The 14,858-nt window shown below is 41.3% G+C and overlaps 1 protein-coding gene across 1 annotated transcript; it reads left to right on the top strand.

Annotated features, from left to right (window-relative positions):
* Nucleotides 1-400: 400 nt before the first annotated feature.
* On the top strand, nucleotides 401-14,361 carry atf7ip2 (activating transcription factor 7 interacting protein 2). The gene is made up of 12 exons (XM_061748868.1): nucleotides 401-557; nucleotides 2,755-2,827; nucleotides 2,931-3,062; nucleotides 3,599-3,664; nucleotides 3,742-3,785; nucleotides 3,872-3,903; nucleotides 3,977-4,032; nucleotides 5,214-5,241; nucleotides 5,355-5,416; nucleotides 5,534-5,611; nucleotides 13,019-13,206; nucleotides 13,962-14,361. The coding sequence occupies exons 2-12, from the start codon at nucleotides 2,756-2,758 to the stop codon at nucleotides 14,170-14,172; spliced, it is 969 nt and encodes a 322-aa protein (XP_061604852.1). The 5' UTR covers nucleotides 401-557; nucleotide 2,755; the 3' UTR covers nucleotides 14,173-14,361.
* Nucleotides 14,362-14,858: the final 497 nt, after the last annotated feature.

Genomic DNA, 14,858 nt, shown 5'->3' with positions numbered 1-14,858 from the left:
GCACACAGTCTTGCAAGAGATATTACATAACCTTTATCAGATGGGAATTTCCCCAAAAGTCATGTGCCCCAACCCCCCCCGCCCAGAAATGTGGGGAAAGTATTGCGTTAAAATGTACAAAAGGGTGATCTTAATCTTGCCTTGCCGGTAACTCAGCACCCCATAAAACCTCTGATCCTAGAATCGCCCCTGGTAGATAGATAGATAGCGAGATAGATAGATAGATAGATAGATAGATAGACATACCATTGAATTATTCTTATAAAATAAAACTTTAATTTCGCTTTGAAATAAAGTTTACTTCGGACAAAAAAAAAGAGACATTTTTGATTTGATTTGAGTGTAGATAGATACGGTAGCTCATGGGTCATTTACTACCGAGTCGACGAAACTGACCCAGTCCACAGGGTGGTAGTAGGGAGCAACGTTGACTGGTAAACGGGATTCATGAAAGAGAACAAGAAAGGTGCTATGAACCGGAAGTGTTGACACCCAGCTCAAATAGAAAGTAACACCATAGAGCAAAAATAAAGGCGAGTTCACCAAAGGTTTTCCAGGTAACACAAATGCTTTCTCGTGTTTTTTTTTTTTATCAGACATCACAGTATCCAGTGTATATATGTCGAATTATTTGGTATTTACGAGCAAAGCTTTTAGGCTGTCCTGGGACATTCGGTAACGTTTAGGACTGTCTATCGAATATTCTGCTTTGAAAGCACATACCGTAGGTATGTGTACAATTGTAAAGTTTAATTGATTTAAACGAGATTATCTGTCAGATATTTGAAAGACGATTCCAATCGTATACGTATCATTATCCTGTGACAAATATTAACATCATCATTATCACCATCTGCAAAATGGATCCGGCCAAAACCTTATACAAAGTCAATGGGAGTCGGGATTTTAGGCGTGACATTTTTTGTTGAATCCGAGTTTGAAACGTTCATATATATATATATATATATATATATATATATATCCTATTTTCAAAAGGTCGGTATCATTGGAAAGCTTGCTGAACACAGAAATAGGAAAATAATAATCATGTAATTATTTCAAACAAACCAATTCATTCATTCCACTGCGTGAAACTAATGGGTGAATCTCAGGACAAGACTACAATGAATATTTGGGTTGAAATTTTCAACACAAAATAATCTGACGGCCTCCTTCTACTCAAGTAATAAAACGTACAAGTGAAAAGTAATATGAAGGCTATATAATGACTGTTATTATAATAGGGCTGTCAATTGATTATTTAAAAAAAAATCAGATTAATTGCAATTACTCACATGCACCAAATATACCACATATAATTAGGCTTTACACGATCAGAATTTTTGGGGCCGATCAGCGAGTTTAAAAAAAACAAAACAAAAAAACTTATCACCGATCCGATCACAAGATGGAGGAATATGTCTATTTAAATTACCTGTTCATTTACTGTATATACTTGTGTACTTAATTCCTCCCAAAAATGTTTTTTACAATAAATAATGTATCTTCGTTCAGTGAGGCATAGTGACAGAGAGACCAAATGAATGGTCTTCTATTAGATAGCAGGAAGTACATACAGTAATTAATGTATCCACTATGTGTGACATTTTTGTTTGTTGATGTGCCGTGAGATTTTTCAATTGTAAAATATGTTCCTTGGCGCCATAAAGGTTTTTTTTTAATAACTTTATTGGCCGCCAGATATTTACAGTACTACGTCAAAAGACATGCGACAAAGCTAAAAATAAACTAGCTTTTGGATTCAAATATACTGTGCACGATGGCGACGTGGAATAAATGTCTTTTGCGGAGCCATTGATTGGATCGGCGAATTATGACATTAAAGCCGATCAGCCGATAAGCATAAAATGCTAATTATCGGCCGATACTGATCAGGCCGATAAAATCGGTGTAAAGTCTACATATAATAAATACCACATTTTGTTTTGAGATAGTATTTTAAACTTGTTGTGCTTCAATGAAAAGATGAGTTCAGCGCTCCACTATATGCAAATTCCCTTTGTTTTAGCTAAAGTCCCGTCGGGGTGACTTTTCAAGCAAAATTTGCCACCGAGCACACCATTCTCCTTATCTTTGCACTGGCGTAAGCATTCACCAGATCACTGGTGGGTCTGTTGACTCTAAATTTCAGAAATGTTATCCAAGTCTTATAATGCGTATACTTGCTCTTTCGAGAAGTTTTTAAGTTGTGATTAAAACTAGGACATGTTCTACGTCATCAGTAATAGTGTGTAGTGCTAAGGTAAAAAAACGTCAACGCAGTGAAACACGGAAAACAATGTGTGCTTGAGACTGTGGCTCATTGAGTGACCACTTTTGAGAGCCATTCAGCTCTGGATACACAAATACCGGCCGACAAAGTTGTCTTATCTGAATATTTTGTATAATAATAGCTTCAATTCATTCCTTGTGTGAAACAAAGCATGGTGACAACTAACTAACTTAGTAGTATATGATGCGCCAATGTAGGAGTTCTCTTGAAGTACGTCATTTCTTTTGGTGACCTCAAAGGGGATAGTCTTTAAAATGTTGAATGTAAAAAAGCTTAGGCTTAATGCGTACATCATTCGTAATACTGGGGTTATCGTTTTGTTATTTTCAGAGGTGGAAGTGGGCTTGAGTAGAGATGTTCACATAAATTTTGTTTTTGATGGAGCACAGTTTTTGGACATAAAGCTTTTTTACATTAATCATGTTCAAAGCTGCCTTCCCTTTGTATTTTATTTTTTAAAGAATGAAGCGGTTCTGTCCCAACTCAGATTCTTCTGGAAGTTGTGAAAAAAAGATAAAATTCTCCCAATCTGAAGTAAGTGACACAATTCTGGTAAAATAGATTTTTCTAGACTATTCATTATGCGCTGCATACATTTTTTTTTAAACATTGTATTGTACTTGCATTTATGTAACAGCTTCAGATGCTGGTCAAAGAAGAAGTCCAAAAAGAAGTGAAAAAGAATAATGACAAGCTGGAGGTTTTATCCAAAACTATTCAGCAGCTTCAACGGGACGTTGATTATGAAGGGTCCATCGAAAAACTTGAGGTTAGTAAACTCCAGCACTGACTACTCTATTTTGGAATGTAGTATGTTTATGCAACCAATTTCTGACCGATTGTATTCTGAATTATTCTTTTAAATAGTTATTGTGTCCGCGACCCTAGTGAGGAGAAGTGGCTCAGAAAATGGATGGATAGTTATTGTGTTGTACAAAAAAAGTTTTTAAAAATGTCATTTTTTTCCAATATTGTGCAGTCCTAGTGTATTCAATTGAGTATAGGTTGAAAAGGATTTGCAAATAATTGTATTACTGTTTTAATCTACGTTTTACACAACGTCCCAACTTCATTGGAATCGGAAAGAAAAGTGGACACTATCATCAATTGTCTAAAGAGGCCACATCGTTCGCGTGACACATTTTTGACAACCACAGATGACATGGTGATGTGTGGCTAAACACATTTGTCAAGTTGGGAAGGGGGCCTGGGAAAATGAATGAGTGACATTGAGCTGGGGAAATGATAGTCCCAAAGCTAATGTATCGTACTATTTTATATACAGGTTTTTATTTTGTTTTTCAGGCACGTATTGAGAAAATCTCAAAGAAAGCAGAAAAAGCACTCACTGCCATGAAGTCTAACAAAAAGGTTTGAATGACATTTGCATGCACGTTTGCACATTTAAATATAATTTTTCTATATGACAAATCTATGAATTTCAACAGTTTCAGAGTTTGCTGCCATCTTTTCTAAATGATGAAGTCATCACGTAAGTAGACAATCTTATAATTCAGGAAGAGTTTGCGTTTATGGTGAAATGTGAATTGTGAAACAATGTCATGTCCTCCTCTGCAGCATAGATTGTGACGATGAAACCGTGCCACAGAGTAAGAAGCCAGTACTATTACAACTATTTGTTGTATTTTTGTTGATATTTATTCCATTAGTATTTATCCACAGAAATAAACACGAGCAGAAGAAATAAAAAAAGACAAGAAAATAAGAAAAATGTCTTGGTGAGTCCTATTTTTCACTCCTATGTGATTGTTTTTTTGCTCTTTTTTTCATGAGGAGACACTGAGGGATAGAAACATCACATTTTTAATAATTGTACAGTGGTAGGGATTTTGATGAACATGTCAATTTATGCTACTTATAGCCTATTGGCATCTTCATAAGAAATACAGTGGGTACGGAAAGTTTTCAAACCACATAAAATTTTTCACTCTTTTTTTTATATTGCAGCCATTTGCTAAAATCATTTAGGTTCATTTTTTTTCCTCATTAATGTACACACAGCACCCCATATTGACAGAAAAAAATTGAATTATTGAAATTTTTGCAGATTTGTTAAAAAATAAAATATCACAGAGCCATATGTATTCAGACCCTTTGCTCAGTATTTAGTAGAAGCACCCTTTTGAGCTAATACAGCCATGGGTCTTTTTGGGAATGATTTTTCACACCTGGATTTGGGTATCCTCTGCCATTCCTCCTTGCAGATCCTCTCCAGTTCTGTCAGGCTTGATGGTGAATGTTAGTGGACAGCCATTTTCAGGTCTTTCCAGAGATGCTCAATTGGCTTTAAGTCAGGGCTCTGGCTGGGCCATTCAAAAACAGTCACATCATTGTTCTGAAGCCACTCCTTCTGTATTTTAGCTTTGTGCTTAGGGTCAGTCTTTTTTTAAGGTGAACCTTCGGCCCAATCTAAGGTTCTGAGCACTCTGGAGAAGGTTTTCGTCCAGGATATCCCTGTACTTGGCCACATTCATCTTTTCTTCGATTGCAACCAGTCTCTCTGTCCCTGGAGATGAAAAACACACCCACACATGATGCTGCTACCAGCACAAAAAGGAACAACTAAAAGAAAAAAAAATAAGAAATTAAAAACAAATTATTTTGTTTTTTAAAAATGGGGGGGGAAAAAAATCTGTGAATAGGTGAATCTGCGGTGCCAAACCACCAGTAACACTTTTATTGCTTTGGCCTTAGCAGGAAAACACAAAATGGGTGTGTTTTTAAGGAAAAGAATGGAGGATATCTGCGAATCGGTGAATTTGCGAATGCCCAACTGTGAAAAGGCAGGAGTTAACGGTAGTCTGTATCTCGACTGTGTACTTAATTTGGAGCGGAAATTGATATGTTGTCTTTTGAGATCTCTGCGAAAAGTGTAATAAAAACACATCCTCCTTTTCAGGACAAGGATTTCAATATACAAAAACAAGGTATGGTTATCTCTGTCCACGTATGTCTGAGTGAAAGTATGCATGTGACTGTGTTTTGTTTCTCCTTTTTTCTCTTCCCCTTTTTTTCTGATTCTTTGTTATGGCTAATCTAGCTATAATGAACGCCTTAGCCGACCTATGTAGGACTCTGCCTCCTCCTACTCCTGAGAGCAAGGTGAGATGATTTACATGCTCATATCAAAACATGGCATGCGCATTGTGGCTAATGACATGAGGCTCAAGCCAAATATCGACATGTTCTTGCTTGCATGTTCACTTTTTCTGTGTGAAGCCTTTGACTACGCAGAGGAAAGAGGAATCCGTATCTCCCTGTCAGAGCAACAACCCCCAGAACACAAACCCACAGCAGGTAATGCATTAATGCACTGGATTTACACTGCAAGTCCAAGTACCCAATTTTTAATTCCTACATCAGATTTTTTTCAAGGGGACTGTAAATACATTTTGTCATCATTTTGTTTCTAGATGCACTAAATATGTTTGAAGATAAGTGCTGAAAATGTGCAAAGACACAGTTAGTTGACATATAGCGGTAAACAGTTTTTCACTCTCTCAGTTTTCCGGATTCCTTTGGGCGAGGCTAAAAATGAGTCCCATGACACATGTAGGCTGCGGTGTACACTTTCTGGCACAAGTCTACCTTATAAGTACAAAGTGATTCAGTCAGTGGCTATCTAGCACACGAGCTAGGGAGCTAACAAGCTAACAAGCTTAAGAGCGAGCGGGCTAGAAGTCTTAATTTGGTAATTTTTTCAACCGATTTACTTTTTTGTCAACACCAAAGCGTGTGCTGTCAATACAGAACATTAAAACAAAATATATAATTTTTACCTGTGAAAGGTTATTCCCAGTTCCCTTGTTGTGATTGTACAGTGTTGTGTGCAACCATATGCTGCACAATGTGCAGGCATCCTTGTTATTTCGGTTTTCTTATCATACACACATAGAAGGCACTGACTCCTTTGCCCCCCACTAGCTCTGCGTCGCCGTAGACGCGCAGCTCAAAAGGGGCGTATTGTGTCTACCTATGTTCATATCTATTGCGTCAACACACACACACACCACAGCTACACTGAGTCGTCTCCTGCGTCCGGCAATGGTCTCTGCTTGGAGTTTCTGTGTGGATGTGATCCAGTGAATCCCCCTGAAATTACATAGTCTCAAATATCCGCAACAGAAAGTTAAGTGTTTATTATCAGAATCAGAATCATTTTTATTTGCCAAGTATGTCCAAAACACACAAGGAATTTGTCTCCGGTAGTTGGAGCCGCTCTAGTACAACAGACAGTCAATTTACAGAACACTTTGGAGACATAAAGACATTGACAAAAAACAATTTTGCAAAAAGATGCAGAGTCCTCTAGCACTTAGAGCAGTTAGAATGGCTAATATCGCAATAGTCCGGTGCAATGACCATCGTGCAAAGGGCACTGAGACTTCAAGGAGTGTATGCGGTTTAAAGTGACGAGTAGTGCGATAATCTGGGACAATGGTTGTGCAAATGTTACAGATACTCCTCAATCAGTGTGCAAATGGAGCAGATGCTACTCTGGCATGAGTGGCCAGTATATGCAAATAGTGCAGCACGGCGAGACAACTACAGTGAGTGCACGAGTAATACATAACTGGCCCCACAGAAATGTGACAACGAACTCAAGTCAAAAAATTGCCAGCTTGTTGTAATGGAATTATAAGTTAGCTGTTTAAGAAGTTGATTGCAAGAGGGAAGAAGGTGTTGGAATGTCTACTAGTTCTAGTTTGCATTGATCGGTAGCGCCTACCTGAGGGAAGGAGCTGGAAGAGCTAGTGACCGGGGTGGGGAGGGTCCGAGAGGATTTTGCATGCTCATATCTCTTAGTCTTAGTTCTGGCAGCGTGCAAGTCCTCAAGGGTGGGTAGGGGGGTACCGACAATCCTTTCAGCAGTTTTGATTGTTCGTTGCAGTCGGAGTTTGTCCTTTTTTGTAGCAGCACCAAACCAGACTGTGATGGAAGAACACAGTACTGATTCAATGACTGCTGTGTAGAACTGCCTCAACAGCTCCGGTGGCAGGCCGTGCTTTCTCAGAAGCCGCAGGAAGTACATCCTCTGCTGGGCCTTTTTGAGGACGGAGTTGATGTTGGTCGCCCACTTCAGGTCCTGGGAGATTGTAATTCCCAGGAACTTGAAGGTCTCGACGGTTGACACAAGGCAGCTGGACAACGTGAGGGGCAGCTGTGGCGAAGGATGCCTCCTGAAGTCCACGATCATCTCTACAGTCTTGAGCGTGTTCAGCTCCAGGTTGTGTCGGCCGCACCACAGCTCCAGCCGCTCCGCTTCCTGTCGATATGCAGACTCGTCACCGTCCTTGATGAGGCCAATGACAGTAGTGTCATCTGCAAACTTCAGGAGTTTGACAGTCGGGTTCGCTGAGGTGCAGTCGTTCGTGTAGAGAGAGAAGAGCAGCGGAGAGAGGACACAACCTTGGGGCGCCCCAGTGCTGATGCTGCGTGTGGATGAGGTGGCCTCCCCCAGCCTGACCTGCTGTGTCCTGCCCATCAGAAAGCTGTAAATCCACTGGCAGATGGCAGGTGAGACGCTGAGCTGGAGAAGCTTGGATGAAAGGAGTTCAGGGATGATGGTGTTGAACGCTGAGCTGAAGTCCACGAAAAGGATCCTCGCGTAGGTCCCCACGTCATCGAGGTGTTCTAAGATGAAGTGCAGTCCCATGTTGACTGCGTCATCCGCAGATCTGTTCGCTTAGTAGGCAAACTGCAGGGGGTCCAGCAGGGGACCTGTGACGCTCCTGAGTTGGTCCAGCACGAGGCGTTCAAAGGATTTTAGGACCACAGATGTCAAGGCAACAGGCCTGTAGTCATTCAGACCCGAGATTGCAGGTTTCTTGGGGACTGGGATGATGGTGGAGCGTTTGAAACAGGATGGAACTTTGCATAGTTCCAGAGATCTGTTGAAGATCTGAGTGAAGACTGGAGCGAGCTGGTCCGCGCAGACTTTGAGGCAGATGGTCCGGGCCTGCCGCTTTGTTAATCTTTTGTTGTTTGAAGATGCGTCTCACATCCTGTTCATGGATGGTTAACGCAGAGGTCAGAGGTGTGATTTTGGTCGCGGGTGCGGCCGGGTTGGTGTGTGGTGTGAAACTGTCCTTTTCAAATCTGCAGTAGAAGGTATTCAAGTCGTTGGCTAGTGTGCTATTGTTCTCAGCTTGGGGGGATCGTCGCTTGTAATTAGTCAGCGATTGGAATGCATGCCAGACTGATTTAGAGTCGTTTGCGCTAAACTGTTTTTCCAACTTTGCTGTATAGCTCCTCTTTGCAATGTTAATTTCTTTGGTCAGCTGGTTTCTAGCTCGATTATACAGGGCCCTGTCCCCGCTCTGATATGCATCCTCCTTAGCTTGGCGAAGCTGCTTAAGTTTAGCAGTGAACCATGGCTTATTGTTGTTGAATGTGCGAAATGATTTTGGTGGTACACAGACCTCTTCACAGAAACTGATATAGGATGTGACAGTGTCCGTATATTCATCCAGGCTGCCAGCTGAATTTTCAAAGACACTCCAGTCTGTGCAGTCTAAACAGCTTTGAAGTTCCATCTTGGCTTCATTTGTCCACTTTTTGACTGTTTTCACTGTAGGCTTCGCACATTTAAGTTCTTGCCTGTACGTCGGTATTAAGTGAATTAAGCAGTGATCAGACGAGCCCAAGGCTGCACGAGGTATAGCACAGTATGCGTTTTTTACCGTAGTGTAGCAGTGGTCTAAAGTATTATTTTCCCTGGTAGGACAGTCGATGTGCTGCTTGTATTTAGGGAGTTCGTGGTTGAGTTTAGCTTTGTTAAAGTCCCCGAGAATAATGAGGGGTGAGTCGAGGTGTTTTTTTTCAATTTCGTTGACTTGATCGGCGAGCGTTAGCAATGCGGCGTTCGTGTTAGCTTGAGGCGGGATGTAGGCTGCAGTCAGGATGAATGATGCGAACTCACGTGGCGAGTAGAATGGTTTACAGTTTAAGAATAGCGACTCCAAATGCGGGCTGCAGTGTGTGCTGAGCACCGTGACGTCCGTACACCATTTTTCGTTGATATAGAGGCATATCCCGCCGCCCTTTGTTTTCCCCGATGTTTCCATGTCGCGGTGCGCTCGATGAATGTGGAAACCGGGAAGCATAACGGCGCCATCAGGTACAGCGTCGCAGAGCCAGGTCTCCGTGAAGCACATGGCCGCGGAACGTCCGAAGTCTTTACTGGTCTTTAACAGAAGATGAAGCTCGTCCATTTTGTTGGGTAGGGAGCGTACATTCGCGAGGTGGATCGACGGGAACGCCAATCTGTGTCCTCTCTTGCGGAGTTTCACCTGAATGCCGGCTCGCTACCCTCTGTGGCGCCGCTTCCGTCTCCATGCGCCGAAAACCGCGGACGCCGCTCCGGTGAGTAACTCGGGGAAAAAACTGAGCGGATATTCGAAAGTTGGTGACAGAAAGTCCGGAGTAGACTCCTTGATGGTTAGCAGGTCTCCCCTTGTGTAAGTGAGTCGTGTAAGGTCTCCAAAGACGGACGAAAAACACAAAAACAAAGACAATACTAGAGAGCGCGTTACCGAGGCGACCACACTGGTAGGCGCCATCTTGCAAGCCCTTATGTTTGCTGGCCCGTGAGCTAGCGCGCTAACAAGCTAGCAAGCGTACCATGCCGACGGCGGGGTCGTATAATACGTCCCCTTGTGCAGTGTTGTTGTATGGGTTATGGAGACACTTGAGGGAAAGTTATTTTTTCAGTGTTTGCACAATGGCACACGTTTTGGAGTCTTGCAGGGCCAAGTTTATAAAACAGTGGTGAGGCCAGCCATGATGTACGGATTAGAGACCGTGCCACTGAAGAGACAACAGGAAGGAGAGCTGGAGGTGGCGGAAATGAAGATGTTGAGGTTCGCCCTCGGAGTGACCAGGTTGGATAAAATTAGAAATGAGCTTGTCAGAGGGACAGCCAAGGTTCGATGTTTTGGACACAGAGCTAGAGAGAGCAGACTTCCATGGTTTGGACATGTCCAGAGGAGAAATAGTGAGTATATTGGTAGAAGGATGATGAGGATGGAGCTGCCAGGCAAGAGAGCGAGAGGAAGACCAAAGAGTAGGTTGATGGATGTCGTGAGGGAAGACATGAGAGCAGTTGGTGTTCGAGAGGATGCAGGAGATAGGCTAACATGGAAAAGCATGACGCGCTGTGGCGACCCCAAAAGGGACAAGCCGAAAGGAAAAGAAGAGGCTGACTACAGACATTTGAGCGCATTCTGTACAAACCTGTTTGAATTACAGCTGAAAAATGAGTGGGGCGTGTTTCCAGGGCCTCCCGCGGACACACCCACAGAGTCCTGCAGTTGGAGGGCGGCTGTATTTTTTGTGATTTTGGAGCCTTATTTTGTATACTTTATTTATTTATTTTATTATGTTTTAATTCATTCAAATTTGGCAGTCTTGTTAACAACACTGTGGTTTGTCAAAAGACATTTTTTCCCCTCACTTTACAGTCCCTTTAAATTGTCTTTCATTACATTTCACGTGATACATATTCGATATGCCTGTTTACACTGACTGAACTTGCCCAACTTGCACAAAACTCCAAAAGAATCAACACTGGGCAGCGATAACACAGGAGTAAATAATAATACATAAATGATAAACATCATTTAGTTGGCCTGGGCTGACTCTTTCCCCAATTGATTTAAATGAAAGTCAACAATTACTTTCCTTATTTAATGATCGACACTAATGTACCTTATTTCCATCACATACTTTCGATACTTCTGTTGTACAACCCTAATTCCAATGAACTTTGCATGTTTTGTTAAACATTAATAAAAACAGAAAACAATGATTTGCAGATCATGTTCCACCTATATTTAATTGAATACACAACAAAGACAATATATTTAATGTTAAAACTGATAAACTTGATTGTTTTTTGCAAATAATCATTAACTTAAAATTTTATGGCTGTAACACGTTCCAAAAAAGCTGGGACAGGGTCATGTTTACCACTGTGTTACATCACCTTTTCTTCATTCAATAAACATTTTGAGAACTGAGGACACTAATTGTTGTAGCTTTGTAGGTGGAATTCTTTCCCATTTTTGCTTGATGTACAGCTTCAGCTGTTCAATAGTCCGGGGTTTCCGTTGTCGTATTTTACGCTTCATAATGCGCCACACATTTTCAATGGGAGACAGGTCTGGAGTGCAGGCAGGCCAGTCTAGTACCTGCACTCTTTTACTATGAAGCCACGCTGTTGTAACACGTCCAGAATGTGGTTTGGCATTGTCTTGCTGAAATAAGCAGCGGCATCCATGAAAAATACATTGTTTGGATGGCAGCATATGTTTTTCCAAAACCTGTATGTACCTTTCATCATTAATGGTGCTTCCCCGAGATGTGTAAGATACCCATGCCATTGGCACTGACACAGCCCCATACCATCACAATTGCTGGCTTTTGAACTTCGTGTCCATAACAGTCCGGATGGTTCTTTTCCTCTTTGGCCCGAAGGACACAATGTCCACAATTTCCAAAAACAATTTGAATTGTGGATTCGTCGGACCACAGAACACTTTTTCACTTTGCATCAGTCCATCTTAGATGAGCTCGGGCCCAGAGAAGCCGGCGGCGTTTCTGGGTGTTGTTGATAAATGGCTTTTGCTTTGGATAGTAGAGTTTCAAGTTGCACTTACGGATGTAGTGCCGAACTGTATTTACTGACATTGGTTTTCTGAAGTGTTCCTGAGCCCATGTGGCGATATCCTTTTACACATTGATGTCGGTTTTTGATGCAGTGCTGCTTGAGGGATCAAAGGTCACGGGCATTCAATGTTGGTTTTCGGCCTTGCCGCTTACATGCAGTGATTTCTCCAGATTCTCTGAACCTTTTTATGATTATGGACCGTAGATGTTGAAATCCCTAAATTCTTTGCAATTGTACGTTGAGGAACATTGTCCTTAAACTGTTCGACTATTTTCTCACGCACTTGTTAACAAAGAGGTGAATCTCGCCCCATCTTTGCTTGTGAATGACTGAGCAATTCAGGGAAGCTCCTTTTATACACAATCATGGCCCCCACCTGTTCCCAATTAGCCTGTTCACCTGTGGGATGTTCCAAACATGTTTGATGAGCATTCCTCAACTTTCTCAGTCTTTTTTTCCACCTGTCCCAGCTTTTTTTTTAATGTGTTGCAGCCATAAAATTCTAAGTCAATGATTATTTGCTGAAAACAATAAAGTTTATCAGTTTGAACATTAAATATCTTGTCTTCGTAGTGTATTCAATTAAATATAGGTTGAACATGATTTGCAAATCATTGTATTCTGTTTTTATTTATGTTTAACACAACGTCCCAACTTCATTGGAATTGGGGTTGTGGTTTAGATATACAGTTGGTGTTTTTTAATGTGTATATTTGTGTTGTTTGAGCAAACCCCGATGTGTATACGTTAACGATTGCGTATTTTATATTTTTTGTACGTCAAGCTCACATGGACGGGCTATATCCGATTTGTCTATAACATTGGTAGATATCTGATGCATACCATATTTTTATACACATTTGGAAGTGGCCCGATTCCGAGTCTTATATCTGAGTCCATGATGCAGCCATGATGCATATCCGAAAATTGGAATTGTGTCATTAGAGCCATGCCAGCCACAGTGTAAATATAGCCTAAATAATCAGCCGAGCCGCATTTGTCGATCACCTTCCTCTGCTTTCCTGACCCCATAGAAAGAGCTTCCGTATCCTCCCCTACCCATGAACCCTTTCCCGTCCAACTTGGCCATGGAGGCTTTGTCATACAACGTCCCCCAAAAACTAGTCGTCCACCTGGCTCTCATCAAGGAGCCTGTTAGCCTCTCAGTGATGTGGAATGGAGAAGAAAAAGCAGTCTCTCAACCACCAATGGAGAGCTACAGGTAAACCAAAAGTGCTTTGTGGCACGGGTTAAATGGCTACACTTATTTAATTCTGTCACTTCCAGAACTGGACTTGGGAATGAGATTTCAAACTTCACAAAATTTAAGGAGAACATTTTGGGGTTTAGGGGCCATGTGAGTGTTGGCAAGATCTTGAGTTTCAGTGAAGTTGGAGGTTGTAAATTAAATTTCTGGATCAGACACAAAATAATTGAAAGTTTAAGTTGTACTTAGGGATAAGCAGTTGATGACATTTCTTGCTTAATGTTTAACTGATTTTTGACTTGTTCAAACGGAAGGGTAACAAAAAGTTATTGAACAGTCACATTCAAATTCAAAAGACAACACCAACTGTACCGCCAACTTTGCCATTTCTTTTGTTTTGTTTGAAATAGTCCTAAATCACCATCAACGTCCCCTTGCTGTACTCATTTGTACTTGATTCCTAAAGCAGCCCATTTAGGTAGAAAACAAGTCTGTTTATTGTGCAGTTGGCTATGTTTTCAGACAAATCTACTCGACACAACCTTGTTATCACGTTGTAGTTCACATAAATGGCTAAATTAAGATGAAAATAAAATCTATTTCCAGTTAAACTAGTTAATTAGAGAGATATGTTTCCTGCATGGCTAGAGAACAAAACCTAGCTATTTCAATGGTTAGGATTGACGTATTTGGCTTTTCAATATAAGTACTGTATATCGTTTGGAATTGCTTACTTCTGCACAGACCAATTCTCTCTCTACACATTGTAGCATCTTCCTAACCACGGAAAAGGTCAAGGGAAGCGGAGTTTTCCCGGCATGGAGACTTCTGGGGAATGTGGTTGCCAAATCTCTGCCTATGTATGTTTCCATCAAGAAGTACAAAGCAGGGTACAAGTTGTGTGTCGCTGTGGTGGGCAAAGACATTTATGGCCGGTACGGACCCTACAGTGAAGTTGTAAGTGCACATCTACCCGAATAGACTCAGATCCGGACCCAGAGGAGATCATGCAGTACCTATTTCTGTTTTTTTATTGAAGTATTTATTTTATACAGTATTTACCACTCGTGAGCCATGCAGAGCCATGCATTTGTTGTGAATGTTATTTTTGTTTTAGGTTTTTTATTTGTTTTAAACTGTTATAATAAAGGGAACTCTACTTTGAATGAACGCAATTTGAATTATTTTCCCTTTCTATTGTGTGCTGGAGCCTATTCCAGCTTTTTTAGTCAAGAGGGCAGGGTACACCCTGAACTGGTCGCCAGCCAATCGCAGGGCACATATAAACAAACAACCATTCGCACTCACATTCACACCTACGGGCAATTTAGAGTCTTCTGCCATGCATGTTTTTGGGATGTGGGAGGAAACTGGAGTACCCGGAAAAAAACCCACCCAGGCACGGGGAGAACATCCAAACGCCACACAGGCGAGGCCGGATTTGAACCCGGGTCCTCAGAACTGTGAGGCAGATGTGCTAACCAGTTTATCCCCGTGCAGACCTTTTGATGTGTGTTTATTTATATATATATATATACACACACACACACACACACACACACACATACATACACACAGCACGACCAGAAAGTATTCACACCACATTTTGCTGTTACAGATTTATTCTAAATCTGTATAAAAATATATACTAAAAATATTAAGTTAAG

The sequence above is a fragment of the Phyllopteryx taeniolatus genome, chromosome 16, assembly GCF_024500385.1.
Source record: "Phyllopteryx taeniolatus isolate TA_2022b chromosome 16, UOR_Ptae_1.2, whole genome shotgun sequence".
Lineage (NCBI taxonomy): Eukaryota > Metazoa > Chordata > Actinopteri > Syngnathiformes > Syngnathidae > Phyllopteryx > Phyllopteryx taeniolatus.
Note: the sequence above shows the minus strand (reverse complement) of the source record. Positions and strands in the feature narration are given on the sequence as shown.